Source organism: Equus quagga, chromosome 4 (assembly GCF_021613505.1).
Source record: "Equus quagga isolate Etosha38 chromosome 4, UCLA_HA_Equagga_1.0, whole genome shotgun sequence".
Taxonomy (NCBI): Eukaryota; Metazoa; Chordata; class Mammalia; order Perissodactyla; family Equidae; genus Equus; species Equus quagga.
The window spans coordinates 140,635,255-140,652,754 of NC_060270.1; the positions used below are offsets into that span (position 1 = coordinate 140,635,255).

The 17,500-nt window shown below is 45.0% G+C and overlaps 1 protein-coding gene across 1 annotated transcript in view; it reads left to right on the top strand.

Moving 5' to 3' along the window:
* ADAM23 (ADAM metallopeptidase domain 23) overlaps positions 1 to 11,599 on the top strand; it is a 149,385-nt gene extending 137,786 nt beyond the window's left edge. Inside the window, exons 25-26 of the mRNA XM_046659669.1 lie at positions 894 to 984; positions 7,918 to 11,599. Of these exons, the coding sequence (XP_046515625.1) occupies positions 894 to 984; positions 7,918 to 7,966 (140 nt within the window). The 3' untranslated portion in view covers positions 7,967 to 11,599. The remainder of the gene's footprint in view (positions 1 to 893; positions 985 to 7,917) is intronic.
* Positions 11,600 to 17,500: the final 5,901 nt, after the last annotated feature.

Sequence of the window (17,500 nt, forward strand, 5' to 3'; positions counted from 1 at the left end):
TTTAAAAATAGTGAGCTAAGGTGTTTTCCATGTGCGTGGAGAGGATGTCCTGTGACACGTGTCAGCTCTTAAACAATTGACAGAAACTCCACTTTGTGTTTTCTTCCTGGCTGTCCTTCCTGCTCCCTTCTTTCCTCCTACCTCCAAGCCTCAAATTTCAAATGGGGATGTGAAAGATGGTTTCAGTTGAGCCTAAGGAATCTTTTTTCCATTTGCTCAAAATTACCCAACTGAGTTTTATGCTTCCTTTGTATCTCGCCTTTGGACCCCCATGTGGCTGCTTAAACACCGTACAGGTCCTTTGAGAAATCTGTCTATCTTTGAGATAGAACATCTGTCTTTGAGAGGAAAGCTTCAAAAGTCAGATGTTTATTGGTAACCTCCTTCTGACTTCTAAATTTTAATGGTCTCCAACGGGGGCATAAAAAATTTAGCGTTCACCCAACTTCGTGTGCTGTTTGGAAGAGCTCTTGAGCAGCTCGTGATTCCTTCTTTTCGTGCCCTCGTTTGCCAGTCAGATTGAACTAAGTCTGAGGCAGCTGTGTCTTTACGCGCTCTTTTCCTTGTTCGATTCGTGACGCTGGGAAAGGGGAGGAGGAGAAGACGGGCCATGACAGCGGTGGGGGCATATTTGCTTTGAGTTCTGCAGAAGGTGAATGTACTAGAACCTAACTGTCGATGGTGCAGAACTGTAGATTTAAGGGCATACAGGTCCCAGCAGCCGCTGTCCACAGCATTTAAAGCACGATTGAGCTAATCGAAAAAGGCGACGTAAGTGTTCAGCGATCTGTTACTCGGGGTGTTTACTTCCTGAAACCGCTTGTCTGCCTTTCCCTTGTGCTGATGAAGATGGTTGGCTCATACAACTTTCTTCCCATGATCCTTTGTCACAGGTCCTAGTGCCACCAATCTCATAATAGGCTCCATCGCTGGTGCCATCCTGGTAGCAGCTATTGTCCTTGGGGGCACAGGATGGGGATTTAAGTAAGCAACGCCGCATGTCTTCTCCGTGGTTCTGGCACTTCTCTTTTCTGCTTACATAACCGAGTTTTGAGTTCCTGCTACAAGATTTCAAGTTTTAACAGTAAAAATGCTAAAAATAAATATTTTTATTCAAAACTGGGTCAGAAAAGGAGAAACATGGAGCCTCAAATGCCATCCTCAGGCAAGTAGGAAAACATGAAATGTGGAAGGAATTCACTTGTACTACTTTAAGGAGAATGAGGTAGAAGTCCTTCAGGAGAAGATGCTCTAGCTTTTAGGAGCAAGCGTTCCGAGACACATTTGTTTCTACACGGATAACTGAGGAAAATACATAGTTGGAAATGGGTAGATATAAATTCCTTCTGTCTGTTTAAAACTGGTTTATATTCCATTGACATTTTGAAAATTTCACAACCTGAGTAACCGTTTGATCATTGTTTTTCACATGTAACATAATATCTGTAGCTTTGTGATTTGAAAAGCTTCATTGTTTTATAAAAACAAACTAAAAAAATATTTTCATTAATGCCATAACCTACTGAATTCATTTCACTTTGGAGTTTGAAATCTGGCTTTGTCACACTTGATATTTTCTAATTAACTGTTAGTATTCACAGGTTTGCCTGGTGTTTTCGTTATGACCTTTTAGTTTGCAGCATACGTTGATCACCAAACTAAGTTTGTTTAAATAGACAAGCCAGATAATCACAAACAAACCTTAATTATGGTGAAAATTTTTAAACCTGATTTATCTAGTTTGGTTGTTTCCATACCTCGGATTCGCTGGATAATTGGTTTTTGTGTCTTTTCCTGCTGTAATGACTTGATGATTATGATTTGCAGAGAAGACACGCTGTTCTAGATACTCCCCATGATAAACTCAGCTTCAACCAGATCTACAGAAACAAATTTAAATGGGAAATAAGACCATCACCCAAATTCAAAACCCACTTTGCCTCCATCTGGTTATTCAATAGAGGAAGTTTTTGGCCTGAATTATCTAATTGCCTTAATTATGAACTTTGTTTTATTTTATATTTCGGATCCTGTATTCATTATATCTAAACCAGCTAAAATGTTATTATTAGAAGCTGATCATGAAAGAAAAACAAGCCAGAAAATGATTTAAATAAATTCAATGTGTTCTGCTAGTTTTGTTGTCAATATTTAATGAGTAAGCCTACAAGTTTCTGAGTGGCTTCAACTTGGAAAGGTGTTATCAAAAGGTGCTTCTTTTCTACAGACATTTATAAACTCACACTTGTTTGGTGAAATGGTAATTTTGGCATCAGTGTGTTTTCAAACACACACACACACACTGGGCTGCTCACATTGGCATTTCTTGTTATGGCATTCGCAAGACATCACTCAGATAATGAGTCGCTTATGTGGTACCTGAGGAAAGACACGCTTTATCTGGGCGGGCCCTATCCCAGTGGAAGCTTTTCTTAGTTCCTCATTACCACGTCATGGTAGTTCCATGATCTGTTATTGTGGTATAATGCTCCCTGGAACTTTTTCATGAATATGCCTCAAGAAAAATAAATTTGGCTCCTGCCCAGGCTTATGCCTCCTTGGCATTAGGAAACGTCCTTTTCAAAGGCCTGAAAAATAGTCTACTGTGCATCTTGGCCCCCCAGCAAACTGCAGTGACAAATTTACCGTGGCAGCATTTGGAGATGAGAGCGCTATTCTGTAGCAGGACCTCAAAACAGTGGCCTGGCCTAGCTCACAGCTTGAATTGCATGTTTCTTTGGGGAAAAACGGAACAGGCTTTATCACTGTGTATATAAGTGGATCAGGCCGTACAGATTCTATCTGAGAGAGATATCTAGTCATCAGAAGAATAGAAAAAAAGGCGTGGGAGACAGACACAGTGAGGGGAGAAACAGCCTCTGTGGGGACTGTCGTGCGGGCATGAGTCCCGCTGAGCTGTCAGCCCCCTCCCATGCCCTATGGCCCTAATCATTACCCTAACGGAAAACCTCGCAGAAGGCACACAGGAGTGTGAAATAAATATTTTTATGTCCTGAAACAAAAAAGGAAGGCAAGATAGTTCTTGGACATGTAACTTTAGCAGTTTCAATTTGAGAAGCTGCTGCTCTGGGTGCTAACCAAGAGGGTTTTAATTTACTTTAGATTTTAACATTAGCAATGTGGTTTGTATTAAACATTAAGTAACTACTTCTGCCTTGCAAGAAAAGGCTTTGAATGCTGGATGAGAAAGTCTAGATTTTCCCACCACTTGGAGTTTTGGAGATTATGAGTCTGGAGATGATTTGGAAGGGCAATTATTTGCTAATTGAGATGACACTGAGTTTTTCATTGAGTTCGATGTAGCTACAAGAGAGTTTCCTTTAGAATCAGAAATTGAAAATAGTTTGTAAAAAAGATTGCTCTAAATACCTTTATTGGAAATCCCTCCTGAAATCAGGCTTTTATTACTAGAAGAGAAATTAGCAAAGTAGCTTGAAGAATTTGAGGGTACATAAACTTTTAGACTAAAGGAAAGTCTATTAACTTCCCCAGGGGAGTATTGCTTTCTCCTAACGTCACGTTTCTTCAGGTGTCACACTGAGTAGTTTAGATGTGGAAGAAGCGTCATACCATACGTGACCTGTCGGAGTGTAAATGGGAAGTACAGCTGTGCTCTGACCCCGGACCTTGTCTGCCATTCTTTATAGTTCTTTTCTTAAACGGCATTTCCTCTGAAATAGGTGGTAAAAGCATAAGCATATGTGAGTGTGCGTGTGTGTGTGTGAATGGGTGCACGTCTGTGTGTCTGAAGTGATGATAAAGGTTTATCAGGATTGTCATCAAAAAATAATATACATTTAGATTACTTCTTTTTAGCAGAGTAGTAGAGTCTGAACGCTTTGGTTAATGCAGACGAGACTTCCGTAAGCCAGGTTGGGGAAATCCTGAGAAGACAAAAACGCTTTATTTGGTAGGTTATTTGTTTTAACAAATTCTGATCTGTTGGGTCATGTGGTGGGTACACCTGAGTGACTTCAGTTAACCCGACATTCCACAACTATGAGGATCCTAAGGGATGATTTAGTCTATAGATACCCATTCTTTAGGGTCTTAGGGCTTTTCTCTGAGCAGTCCAGGGAAGCATACACATCGGCCCTTGCCACCCCGGCGGGCCCACCTTTTCCGGATGTCTGCGTCTGTTTACACGCACCCCGCGCTCCTTCTCCTCTGCATTGCCACTTGCAGGACAGAGCCCTGCGTTGCGGTGCAGAGGGCTGCAGCCTCCCTGCGGGTTGATGTGGTGACTCATGGCCTCTGTCCAGTGTCGAGTGATAATGCTACTCGACTGGATTATTAGAGCTGTTGCTTTAGTAGACATAGAGAAAAATCAAGTAGATTGAAAGATCGTTTAGTAGCATCTTCCCACAGCTTACGAAAGGTGACAAATGTATAAAAAGAGAACTTCCTATCTCCATTTAAAAATGAACAGAATTGCTGTCATTACCTTGGACGTGGCTTTTTATCTGGCATTCCCTAGATTTGAATGCAGGACTTAAGATGTGAGCAGTATAGTCATTTACATGCACATGAAAGTATATCAACACCATAGGTGATGGCAGCAGGAAAGAAAAATTCTAGGTGATGGTAGGAAAAGAACTTGAAAGTGACAGTGACATAGTTGGTCAACAATTCAGATCACAAGATTTCGGACGATTATTGCATTCTTCCACCCATTTCATAATGTCTCCAGCTGTGGGCCCCCATTGCCACGCCCCACCACCCCACCACCCCACCACTCGCTCTCTCCATGGGATTCGGTGGCAGTAGTGGCCGTACTGCCCTGGCAGAACTGCTCTCGACATTAAAGGTGTTGGTTTAATAAGTCTGTGTAATTATCATATATAGTTTCCTCTCTATCAGAAGTAACTTGGGTTACAAGTTCTTATTGAACCTGACTTTGGCTCTGAGAGATTCGGTTTGGCCTGTGTTCCGTTTGGTTGAACAGCGTAAAGAAAAGACTAAAAGAAAAGGTACTTGCATAAGTGAAATTTAAAGAACCATGTCTGGATTACCACAAGGAGAGTTAACTGAATTGTTTGAAGGTCAAGTTGGATGAAATTTGAAAGGAACTTAATATTGCTAATTATATTTTCTCAAAAGAGGAAATGTCTCTCTTTTTTCTCTTGGCTTTTGATTTTTGCAGAATTAGGAAATGGAATCAGTTCTAGCTGGTCTTTCTGTGAGGAGGATAACCAGACTGCAGCTTATCTGATCCCAGGACCATGTCCCGGTGTCTGTTAAGGAGCCTGGTCTCCCTGGTACCTGTCACTCCTGGGCGAGGCACATTCTCACTCAGACCTAGGGGGTCGTAGTCGTGCCAGGTTGGCCAGGAAGACCCAGTACAGTCCCCGGACCCCCTGGGGAAGTGGACTCAATCTGAGGTGGCCTAGGAGGAGTTGGGCGAGGGCTCCTTGGTCGGGGGGCAGTGACTTTTGGTGGAAAGATAAAGAGGTGATAGTGGTGGATAAGTACATACCTGTGAAAACAGATCTGAAGGCTTTACAACTCCGAGATGGTTACGGTCACCTGGAGAGCTTGGTTTTAATTCTGTGTAGATGTGTGTATAGTATAATATATATTGTAGACAAGGGTACAGGTTTTTTCAGAAGTAGTAAAAATTGGTGAAAACTGGGTCCATGCAAGGTTTATGGATTATGCTAATATATTATAATGATCCAGAAATACTTCACAGGTTTTGATGAGAAAGGTAACTGTCTGCAGAGTCCCAGGGGCAGAGGGTTTTCAGAGGAGACAGCTGTGGAGGGAAAGCTGCAGGCACCTGGCTGTGAGAGTTGTGCTTTCACATTCACATGGAACGAGACTTCTTTTCATAGAGAAAGCTCAGAACAGGCAGTTCTCAACACGCAGTGGCCCCTAGCAGTTCTGCAGTTTACACTGAGGAGCCTTGAAGTCACCCTGCGCGGGGGTGTCTCTGTCCGTCCGCACCATGGGGCTCCACACCGCCCCGCTGGGATCAGTGGAGGAAACAGGGTCCTGGAATCCCTGTAGATATTCAGTGTCCCTTTCCCCATAGAAAGGCATGATTCTACAGGGTGGCCTGGCCTCCTGGTCTAACCAGGGAGCCCAGTAACCCTGGACAACATTGTTTTTTATAAAAAAGTGCAACCTAAGCTTCAAAAACTGACTTTTAAATGGAGCAGAAACTTTTGGACACTGGAGGTTGCCTGGATACCAGGCTGAGATGGAATTTCATATCTCCATTTGAAAATGAACTGGATTGCCGTTGTGACCGTGGACATGGCTGTTAGCCGACTCCCTGAATTTGAATAAAGGAATTTTGATGTGGGCCATATAGTCGTGTACATGCACAGCGCTAGCTAGTGAGGTCTTTCCTCGACGTTCATTTTCTTTGAGGAGACGTCAGTTTAACACTTCCCTGGAGTTCCAGCCACACACCGCTGTGTTGTCTGGGTCCCTGGTCCTTCAGGGTCATCTCACAAGGTCAAGCAGTCCCTGTTTCTCCCCACCTGCCTCACAGGAAGTGTGGTTCCTCCTCCATGGACGTTCCAGGGCTGTGAGCATGGGTAGAGACGCAGACCCTGTGCTCCCAAGTGACAGACACATGCTGAGAGGCCCCTCTTGGTGCTGCCTGTTTCCTGGGCAGGTCCGCAACACCTGCTTTCAAGAATGTAGATTCTGAGGGGCAGGGGTGGTGAGGAAAAGGCGGCGCTGTGGTAAACAGCTTTTGCTGCCGAAGATTGCCTGCCAGGCCAGTGGCCACATGCTTGGGCCATGACTGAAAACATTAGCAAAAAGGAGGTTTTCTTTAAAGAGTTTTCTATTTGATATTTCAAAAGAGAAGCATCAAAGTGGTCGTCTTGGGTGAAATAAGAACTTTGCAGGGTGTCTTTTTATATACTTCAAGCTCTCATGTTGTTCTTATCTTGAATGAGCTCCGGCAGAAGAGGAGTGTCCTGTGACCCTCTGGCTCTTAGGGCTATGAGGGTATCCAGCTGGCCCTGAGTGGGTGGGCAGGGGAGTGAGGGGTCCTGGGGACTCCTTGGTCCCAGTTTGCATGACGCCTCGGTGGCAGCTGTGCTGCACCCGCCCGGTGCGCAGACCAAGTGCATGAGCCTCTTGCTTGATGCCCCACATGAAGCCAGACCATGGGGAGGTTGCAACCAACTTTTGTTGTTGCCTTGTGGTGTCTTGCTGGTTCTTTCTTTTCTCCTTTTAAACATAGGAACCACTTTTTAGGAGACTGGACACTGTGAGCAAGGCATTGTAACTCGCTTATTTCAACTAAGCTGAACTGCTGCATTTGCTTAACTAACCCGAGCCCGTGTCCATTCTCCTTGGAGTGTGCTGTCTCACTGTGCACTCTGGTTTCCGCCCTTTGCATATGAACGTGCTTGTTCCATAGCAGGGTAAGAGCTCACACCCCAGGGCAGCCGGAGAACAGCAGACAGGGCTTTCTGCCTCCAGGGCAAAGGCCAGGCCTCTGACACAGAGCTCTGGACTTCTGGAAGGAAGGAGCCACAAGACCTTCCGAGCTTTGCTTAGTTCTCCTAATAGCCCGCCCAGTGGAAGAGCCCTGTAATAATTCTCGTCTAGTCAAAATTAGCTGTGGCATCTACTTCTGAATCAAGAGACAAATTGGGCTGCCGAGGCTGCCAGTGCTTTAAAATGAACGACTTGAAGCTTGTTTAGGGTCTTCACAAATGGGGCTCCTCTCGCGGAGATGTGAGGACGCTCGAAACTGCAGGCTGTTCTGCGCTTCAGTTTCACGTTCTTTTGGAAAATCTGCGTTGGTGTGAGCTGATTACCGTGCTCTGGAGCTAGCCTTGTTGTCATTGCATCATCCCCTCATCATCATCTGATTAATATTGTGGATTTCTCCCCTCTGTTGCATCCTTTTCTGACGCACTCTGGAAGAAATGTCAAGAAGAGGAGATTCGATCCCACCCAGCAAGGCCCCATCTGAAGCGGCGGCCCTGGATGACCGGCACCTTGCACGGTGGCACTCTGGGTGTGACACACTTGCAGCCACGTTGCCGGAACTGTTAAGTCTGTAAATGGGAACAATGGGTGGTAATGACTACAGAACTAAAGTTGGGGCGACAGGGATGGGGTAAAAGGAAACTCTGCTTTTTGGAAATAATTTCAGAGAGCCCCTCCCCCCACCTGTCAATCAAAAGGGGCAAAAGACAATGTTATAAAAAGAACTATTTCAGAATCTTTTTTTTTCTAGCTAAAGGAAGAAGGAACAACAAAAAATTAAGTGCAATAAAAGGACCATTAAAAAATAGCAAATGATTTTTTTCTGTCCTCAGCCTGCTGGCACTTAATATCTTCTAAATGATTTGGCATGATTTTGTTTTTCCTTTTCCGACCAATGACACACTCCAGTGGCATGAAGATCTAATTTTCGAAAGGGTAAAAACTGCATGGCATACATCCTACAGCAGCTAGCAAGCCAGTCCACAGCAAAACCTGCACCTGACCCTCGCCTCCGTGAAGGGAAAGAAGAGCAGGGGAGCCGCCCGCCCCGGTCTGGACCGGCCCGAGGAGCACACGGCCCTGCTCTGGTTGACTCACTCTCCGGTGTTTTCTCTCCTGGACTGAGCATCCTTTGGAAATGGGAGCTGGAATATGAACAATGATGCTACTGTATAGTTCTTTTATAAATGTAAATATGGAAATAAGCGATTTTGACGCCTCATTTTCACTTGTCTGTATTGAAATATTCCCCCTGTAAAGGTGCCCTGTAAATCCGAGTTTACCGGTTGGCTCCCCATCCTTTTGGTTTCTTTTCTCTGTTTCTGCTCTGTCTGTCCTTCTCTGTTGTAACATGTTGTACGATAATTGTTGGGTTTGCTTAAAAAAGACAGACGTAGCCACTGATGCAGGGAGTTTGGACACAAAATAGGTGCAATTTAAAAATGAAATGCTTGAATCCAAAAAGAAATGAAAGGTGGGGGGACACAAACAACAAAATAACCCAAATTAAAACCACAGAACTTGTGTAAATGCAAATACACGCCCTGACAAGCCCCTCAAGTTTTGGTGTCATTAGAAGCGTGTGTGTGCGGTGTGAGAACGGAGACACCCTCAAATCACTCACAGAAGTGCCAACCTCATGAGGCTCGTTTTTGGTTTTGACAATTTTCTTTCCCTGTCATTAATGTGAAAGGAGGAGAAACTTAAAGCCTTAAATAAAAAAATAATTTTTAAATGTTGAAAGCTTGGGGGAAAAGTTAAACTTCCCATTTTATTCATATCCATTATTGTCAATATTTCATCCCTGCTTCATCCTCCTGCCTCAAAACACGTCTGGTAGAGCTGCGCTGTAAAACCGCACTGGCACCGGGAGCGGCCGTCGCCCTCTGCGAGCATCGTGACAATAGGTTTTAATTCTGTGTGTTGTTTTCAGAAAACCTGGCTTGGCCCGCACTGTGTTGCTGGTCCGTGCACTGCTGCCCTGGGTTCTAAGGGGATTCCACTGTCTACAAACCCCCATCTCCCTCCTCCAGGCAGATTTGCTGGTGGAATCCGGGTCCCCAAGTCCCTCTCAGTTTACTTCACTTTCACTGATTTCTTCCATTTATGGTCAAGAGAGCTTCTGTTCAAGTGTTAAGGGAATACTTTAATGAAGAAATTTGGTCCCAGCTGTGTTTTGAGTGTGCAGACTGCGGTGAACCCCTGCAGGGGCAGCCGTCTGGAGCTGAGCCTGCCTGCGGCCCCCCAGGAGCCCGTGCTTCTCTAAGCCCCTCTTTTTTAGGAACAGGACATGCAATCTACTACTCCCTTCTCCTTGACAGCCAAATCCGTAGCTAGGTTTAGCTTTAAGACCCTTTTCAGCAAGATTCACGCCACTCGTTTCACAGCATTTGCTTTGACTTTGCAAAGGATTATGTCCTAAAAATGTGCTGCTTAAAACAGTGGGATTTTCCCCCAGATATCTTTAATTGTGGAAGTGTCACAACCATAGAGCGAACCCTTGATTTCTATCTAACACAACAGGCTGTATGTAACCTAACATCTTCGACCTGTTATTGCTGTCTGAGTGCCAGGTGCTACACAGGCGTGCAGGCATTCTCGGGAACTGGCTGTGTGCGTTGACTGTAGTAACAGGGCTGTCTGCATGGTTTATCACCCTTGCTCTTGGTTTCATGGGGCACGGTGTATCCCTCTACCTGTGGCAGTGGCTCTTCCAGCTGGAGGAGACTCAGATGGCTCGGCATCTTCCTGTCACTGCATCGGCTGTGTCTGTCTGTGGCTGGGTCCTCCTCGCCGGCGGATACCCAGCCGCTGCTGAGTACGCCATACACGTCCACTGCTGTTCCAGAGGCACCACGGCGACTGAACAGACACAAACCCACGGTGGTTACAAAACAAGTTAAATGTCTGTTGTTGACTTTCGAGCATTTCACAAACAACATTGTAAATGTGCGATGTTATGTTTTAAATCCGACCACAGTGGTCCCCAATACTATGTACATATGGCAAACGTCCAGTGTAACTTTTTGTCACACTGGCAGTTTCATAGGTAACCAAACCTGTGCTCCAATGTTAAATTATTTGTGTGTATCTGTAAAAACCACAAGCTTTAAGCTGTGTGCGCGAATAGGAAAGGTGCTGCCACCATACAGCCGTCAGCAATGGCTTAGGATGGTTTGAGGTGGTTTGAGGTCAGCTATTTTCAGACTGCTGTGTTTTCTCTTGCACGTGCTATTCATTTGCTGATTTTCGTGCTGTGAATACTCCCTTTTATTAATTTGAGCTCAAAGCCAAGCATCTCGCTGTTTAACGTCCCCCGACGAGAGTTGGTGTGAAGTGACCACAAGCCCCCATTTCACCTGCTGTACTTTTGGCGCATTAATCAGCGACACCTGGACTAGGAGACCTGCGCTCACTTCATTGCTCACCTGGGATCCTGCATGAGCCCAGTGGATGAGAGCTACTCCTTCTAGATAAACGAGCAGTACACATAGGTGCATGTTATGAAACACGATCACGTACAGCTGTGGAGTTTTACCAAGTGGTAGGTGTGTTTTTTGTTTTTGTTTTTCTTTTTTACTATGCAAAGGTGGGAAATGCACAAACTTTTCAAAGACTAGTGTCTGAAGAATTTTACAAACAATACTTGAATCTTTTCTTTAAGGTCATCCCATCATATTTTATAGTCATTGTTGCTTCCATTGTTAATTTTCATTTTTAAATGGTTTGTAGTTTAAGTACACAACCTGAAGTTTTGTTTGAAGTTAATAAATTCATCCATATCTTGTTGGCTGCCTGTGAACGGAGGTTCAGTAGTCATTGTATGCATCTTTTAGTCAAGTGTATATTAAAACTTTTGTTAACGTAGAATGTTGTAGCTTTATACTTTGGTCATTTTTCTTCAACCCTCTTTCTGTGTCCTCCCGTCTGGTTAAGTGGCCGTGCATCTGATATCATCAAGAGTTTTAGCACCGGTCTCTCGATCAAAGGCTCACTCAAAATTTAATGTCAATGGAGCAAAATAAAATCTCTGATGAATGATAAATATACTCCTGATTAGGATTCAGTTTCATGGGATTTATTGGAAATGCTTTGCTTTTTATAAATCAGGGGGAAAAAACACCTTAGGATCATACCACTGTCAATTTTTTTTCTTTAGTGTCTCTTCTGAGTTTAAAGAGGAAATGACTAGTGGTAACATCCACACTTTTGAGCTGGTACCAAATTTACGATCAGGCTATGAAGGAAATGGAAGTATTTGGTTATATAAACCGTGCTATCAAAACATTCGAAGGGAAGTATTTCCTCACACCTCACGTGGACTTGGGCATCAACTAATATTCCTCATCAGGAGTGTCTCTCAGTGTCTCCCCTTGCCCACAGCCTTGCCTTGGTTTGGCCTCAGCAGCTGGGTGTGTCTCACTGTATCTGTGGCACCGACACAGAGAGAGGCCAGTCTGACACGTCATTCCTCGGGTGGCAGTTTGCAGGGCCCTCCTTTCCTGTAGGATAAAGTCCAAACTTAGCAAGAGCGAAAGTTCCCCTCGAAGAGCCTCTTCTTCCCAGGTCTGAAGAATCTTATGTAAATTTTATGTCCGGTCACCATAATTCACCTGTTTCCGTGTCATTTCGTGTAATAAAAGAAATACAGAAACAAAATAACATGAATATGATGCTTTAAATAAGAAAGCATATTAAAGTATCATTTATATTGGACTCTTAAGGGATGATCTGATTTTTTGATATGTTTTCCTTTAAGCCATTCTCTTTTTGAGGTTAACCTTGAAGTAAGTTCCTTGCTCCCCTGGTAGCTGACTGAGAACAGAGACCCAGAAACCAGAGACTCCCTAGGTAACAGAGCTGCAGCCCTGGAGTTGAATTGGACATGAATCATCCTGTAGATAATCTGTCTGCTCACGTGGAATTCCTAGGTGACTCTGACATTTAAGATAGGCACCCTTGAGGTTAAGGTACCAGGGTTAGAGACTTCTGTTCATTAGTTTATTCACTCAACAAATATTTGTTCAGTCTCTATGCTAGGAGCAACTCCTGGCAATTGAAGGAACAGAAGACAATTCTTGGCCTAATGCTCACAGTCTGGCAGGGAGAGACACTCATTTAAAACAAAACCAAAGCCCTTTGAGCCCAAGGTGGTGAGTCAACCATGTGCTAGGAGTACAAAGAGAAGTGGTTTGGGGCAGGCGGGAGAGGGATGCAGGAAGTCTTCCCAAAAGAAGTTGTTCTTTTTTTTAATTGAAGTACAATTGACATACAATGTGCTGTTAGTTTCAAGTGTACATCATAGTGACTCAGTATTTATATACATTATGAGATGATCATCACGATAAGTCTAGTTGCCATCCGTCACCAGAACAAGTTACTGCAGCATTATTGACTATACTGCCCATGCTGTACATTCCAAACGAGGTATTTTGAGCTATCGTGAAAGATGACAGCAAAGACAGGCTCACCAGTCTGATAAAGTGGGAAACACACTCAGGGCACAGGGGGCGACCTGTTCCAAGACCAGGAAGAGGAGCTCAGACCCCTGGGGTAAGTAGTGCTAAGTGTCTGACTCATCTGGCCTGTGTTTCCTTCCATCCACTTCCTCGCCCTCCCCCCCTCCCTCCCTTCTTTCTTTTTTTCCTTCGTACCTTTCACAAACACTTGATCTATAAAAATCCTACGGTACTGTGCCGGGTCTCAAGGTCTCAATGACTCTCAGCTCTCAATCTTTGAGCAAGGTGCAACATTTTTTTTTTAAGATTTTATTTTTCCTTTTTCTCCCCAAAGCACCCCCGGTCCGTAGTTGTATATTTTCAGTTGTGGGACACCACCTCAACGTGGCCTGAGGAGAGGTGCCATGTCCCCGCCCAGGATCCGAATGGGCGAAACCCTGGGCTGCTGAAGCAAAGCGGGCGAACTTAACCACTCGGCCAGGGGGCCAGCCGCAAGATGCAACATTTACATACAATGGGATAAGTGCCCTATAGACGTAAGTAATTAGGTGCTGTGGGAGGAGAAAGGAGGGAGACTCTCTCTGCCCTTGAGGTCAAGGAGGGTTTCACAGAGGAGGTGGCATCTGAGCACAAGACTGTGCAATTGGACCTATTACCACGATCACCTATTGTTAGGTTTAACCCGGGCTCGTTTTAGTTGGCAGAAGTCCGTTCACAAATCCCTTGGAAGCAGGACAACCTGTAATGTTCAGATCTAATGTTCTGCTGCAGACGTCTGGATTTCTTTTGCCTGTGTGAAGATTATTATTATGAGGGTCTCCGTTGGAGCCTTTATTTTTAGATATTTACCCTCTGATAGCTTATCATGGATCAGTCTTAAATGTTTGGGCTGTCAGTAATGACAAAGACGGCTTCTTGACCTGGCTGTAAACCTCTAATCTTTTCTTAGCATAAAAATCCCTGGCTAATCTCAGTCTGGAGCGAGGGGGTGGATAAGAACTATAAATGCTTTTAAAGCATCATTTAGTAAGTCCTCCAAATAATGAGGGGTCAGAATCGTTTTCCAAGTGCAGTTGCGCTTCCGGTCCACTAAAGTTGGCGTTTATCTATCTTTTATGCCTCAGAGAGGGTTGCCATCCCTCGATCTTTTCGGAAACCTATCAGCAGGTCTGGCTCCTTGACTAGAACAAGTTACTGGTCACGTACGTGACGTCTGGAGAGAAAGGAAATGCCGCGGCGCCTCATCACCTCGGCAGAGTTGTCCTGCCAGGATCTGCGCCTTTGCCAGCTGACTGCGTGTGCGCACACACTTATGGGAACACTTGTGCACCTGTGACCCAAGCGTCCACCCTTGTGTGGACATTTATCTGACAGTGATGATCATTGAAAGCCAAATTGGCCCAGTCAATCACTTGGTCCTACAAAAATAAGGCAAAACAAAGCATAACAAAACAAAATCTTCCTGAATGATCAGGAGTACATGGAGAGTTCTTCAGAACTCCCGGGAGCTGTAAATAGCTTCTAGCCTCAGGAGGTAAATGAGCTCACAGCAGAGCTGAGAAATAGGGAAAGAATGGCCACTGTGGTGAAAGTGTCACACTGGGAAAGGGAAATACAGATGAACCACCATGGAGATCAGCAGAGGAGGACTCCCTGCTCTAGGGGTGTTGGGAGGAGATCAGCAGAACTCTCTGGAAGAGGTGGCCTTTGAGCTGGAACCGTTGGTGGATATGGACATGAAACTGGGAGGGAGGTGCTGCTGCTTGAACCAAGCAGGACATACAAGTTCAGCTGAAGTAAGGAAGACCAAGATCCCAGTGTCTTGAACGAGGCGGAAGGCTGTCTCTTGCAGGAGCCGTCCAGACCTGGTATGGGGGCTCCACACACCTTCCATCTTGCTGTGCAATCCTTAGCGCACAGCTTCTGTCTCACGGAACAGATTCTCTGCTCCGGCTCCCACCACCCTGTGTGCCTTCCAGGAAGCAGCAGGAAAGGAGGAGATGTGGAGGGCTTGCCACTTCCTCTGGACACCAGTCCAGCTGTTACATATATCACTTTTTATCCCAGGCATTGGTCAGAACCGAGTCACACAGCCACGTTTAGTTGCAAAGAAAACTAGAAAATGTAACGGTTGAGGGGGCGTATTATCACTAAAGTGAAAGTTTAGAAAGGGCATTGAGAGCGAGTAGTCTGCCACCATCTTGTAGGAAAGTGCCCATGGGGAGTTGTTAGGGAGGATGGAGATCCTGGGTGGGTGTGTGAGGTACTGCTCAGATCTGCTCTGAGGAATAAAGGGCTTATAAAGGGCTGCTTCTATCTGCTGGGATAACAGCCGGAAGATGGGCATCAGCTGTTGGCCTTTTGGGGCATTGCCTCCGATGAAGAAAACTGCCTTCCTCGTAGAAGACTGCATCCAATGATGGACCAGTGCGGGGTTATCCCAGTCCAGGCCTCTCACCTGGCTCAGGACAGCTCTCAGGGCAAGACCAAAACTCCTTTCTTGGGCTGCCTGGAAGCTCCTCTTCCTCTGCCCAATCCTACTTCTGTCCCCCACCTTCCACGGCTGTAGAAAAGTAGCCCCGAATAAACAGCCTAACCCCACTCTCTGCCTCAGAGTCTGCTTCCCAGGGAAGCCTGTCTGGAACAATCACCAGGCAGCTTGGTTTATCAGAGCCCAGAGTGTGGAAAGGGGAAAGGAGGGAAGTGAGGCATGACCTGGCGCCCTGGGTGAAGATTCTGTAGAGATCCTCAACCGGCAGGCATGGACTTGATTCTGCAGACAGTTGAAGCGAGTTTCTGAGATCAGGGTGATGGAAGCTGTCTGGCAGCAGAAGATAGACGGATTACGGGTGAGAAGCAGGAGGTGCACAAGTCAGCTGGACACTAGGGCCATAGCACAGATCCAGGATAATGAACAGCTGAGCCAGGGCTTCAGCCACACGAAAAGGAGCGGAAGGACCAGATGGCACAGGTGGAGTCAACAGAGAGGGGCAGCAGTGGTGGGAAGCAAGGGCTCGGAAGGTCAAAGGGAAAGGCCAGTGACTAGGGTGACAGAGACAGTCTCAAAGAGATCCTGAGTTAGGGGGCCAAGATGTGTCCCCTTTTGGATCTGTTGGACTTGAGGGGCTTGAAGGAAATCTGGGTGAAGGTGTCCAGCAGGCTTTTGAAATGAGGATATAAGACTCCTTAGAGGGGTTAGGATGGAAATATTTCCTTGAGAACCGTCTACAGATGTGATAATTTAAGCCATAAAATTAGAGGCAGTTTCTCAAGGAGGTGTCACAGAAAGAGAAAGGAGGGAGTGTGGGAGAAAAAGGGCCGAAGAGATTGGGAAGAGGTTGGGAAGAAAGGCAGCAGACGAGGAAGGTTACCTCTGGAGCTCGGCGCTGTGCGCTGACAGATTACTGACAGCAGAACTGAGTCCTGTCGTCCCAAGAACAAAACTCAGCAAGAAAGGGTGAATCTGATCTTCCTGCTGTAGCCACGGTTCCAACTGGTAGGAAATCAACAACGGCTTTCCATGAAGGGCAGCGTACAACTTGATTACCATAAACCTTGGGAACTTCACTAGGATAGCTGAAAAATCTTTGAGGGAAACTGGGATGTCCACACTTGAAGAAACTTTTGACACTATCTCTGTGTAGCAAAAGAATACATTTTTAAAAAACCCTATTACTTCCATTCCTATACCCATAATTACACTTTCTTTAGTCCAAAACTGAAATTATAAGCATTTGGCATTCCGTTTCAAGAGATGAGAATGATACCCCTATACTTATAAGAAGCCAAATATCACTTTATCAGCAGAGTAGTTGTTGACTGATAACATCACGGTAGGTCTCCACAGGAAAATACTACTCCTGGGCCGCCATGGCGTAAGTGCAGGTGATCCGCATAAGGCGGAACACAAGAAAGTTGGTCATTGTTCTTGAGTCTCAAAATTACATTCTCAGTGCCACGCAAAGAAGAGGTAAGACGCTTAAGACATTTTATCAGGCCTTTAGTACTTTGAGAAACGCGAGTCGAACGTAAGAAACAAAAGGAGCCCATCCCAGCAGAAAGTCCTGGTTCCAAGTAGTCAAAGAGGCTCTGTATTCCACTGAGCTCTCAGAAAGCCATATCATCTCAGCTGTCTGGGTGATGCATTGCCTAGAGCCCCATTTCATTAGCTACAACCAGAAATGAAGAAATAAATTTTCTTTATTAAAGTTAAAAAACTATGAGAAAGCCTTATACTCAAATATTTATATGAGACTAAACTCTCATATGAAAGGAAGAAAATGTAGTCAATTCAGTCCTTTTGCTTTGTCCTCAGGACATATACTGAGCGGGTGCCTGTTCATATGAAACACAAAGCCTTTGGCTTTTTACAGATGGATTACAGACCAATGTCCCTGGAAGAAGCCCTCTGACTATCAAAGCTTGTTTAGTTTCCAGTTAGTTACCCAGCAAGGCAAACAGTTCAAGTGTCCACAAATCAAATATCACTTATATTAGTGGACTCTTACAAATATTTTATAACATGGATCATCTCTCTGTTTGGCTGACTTTCCTGCAGT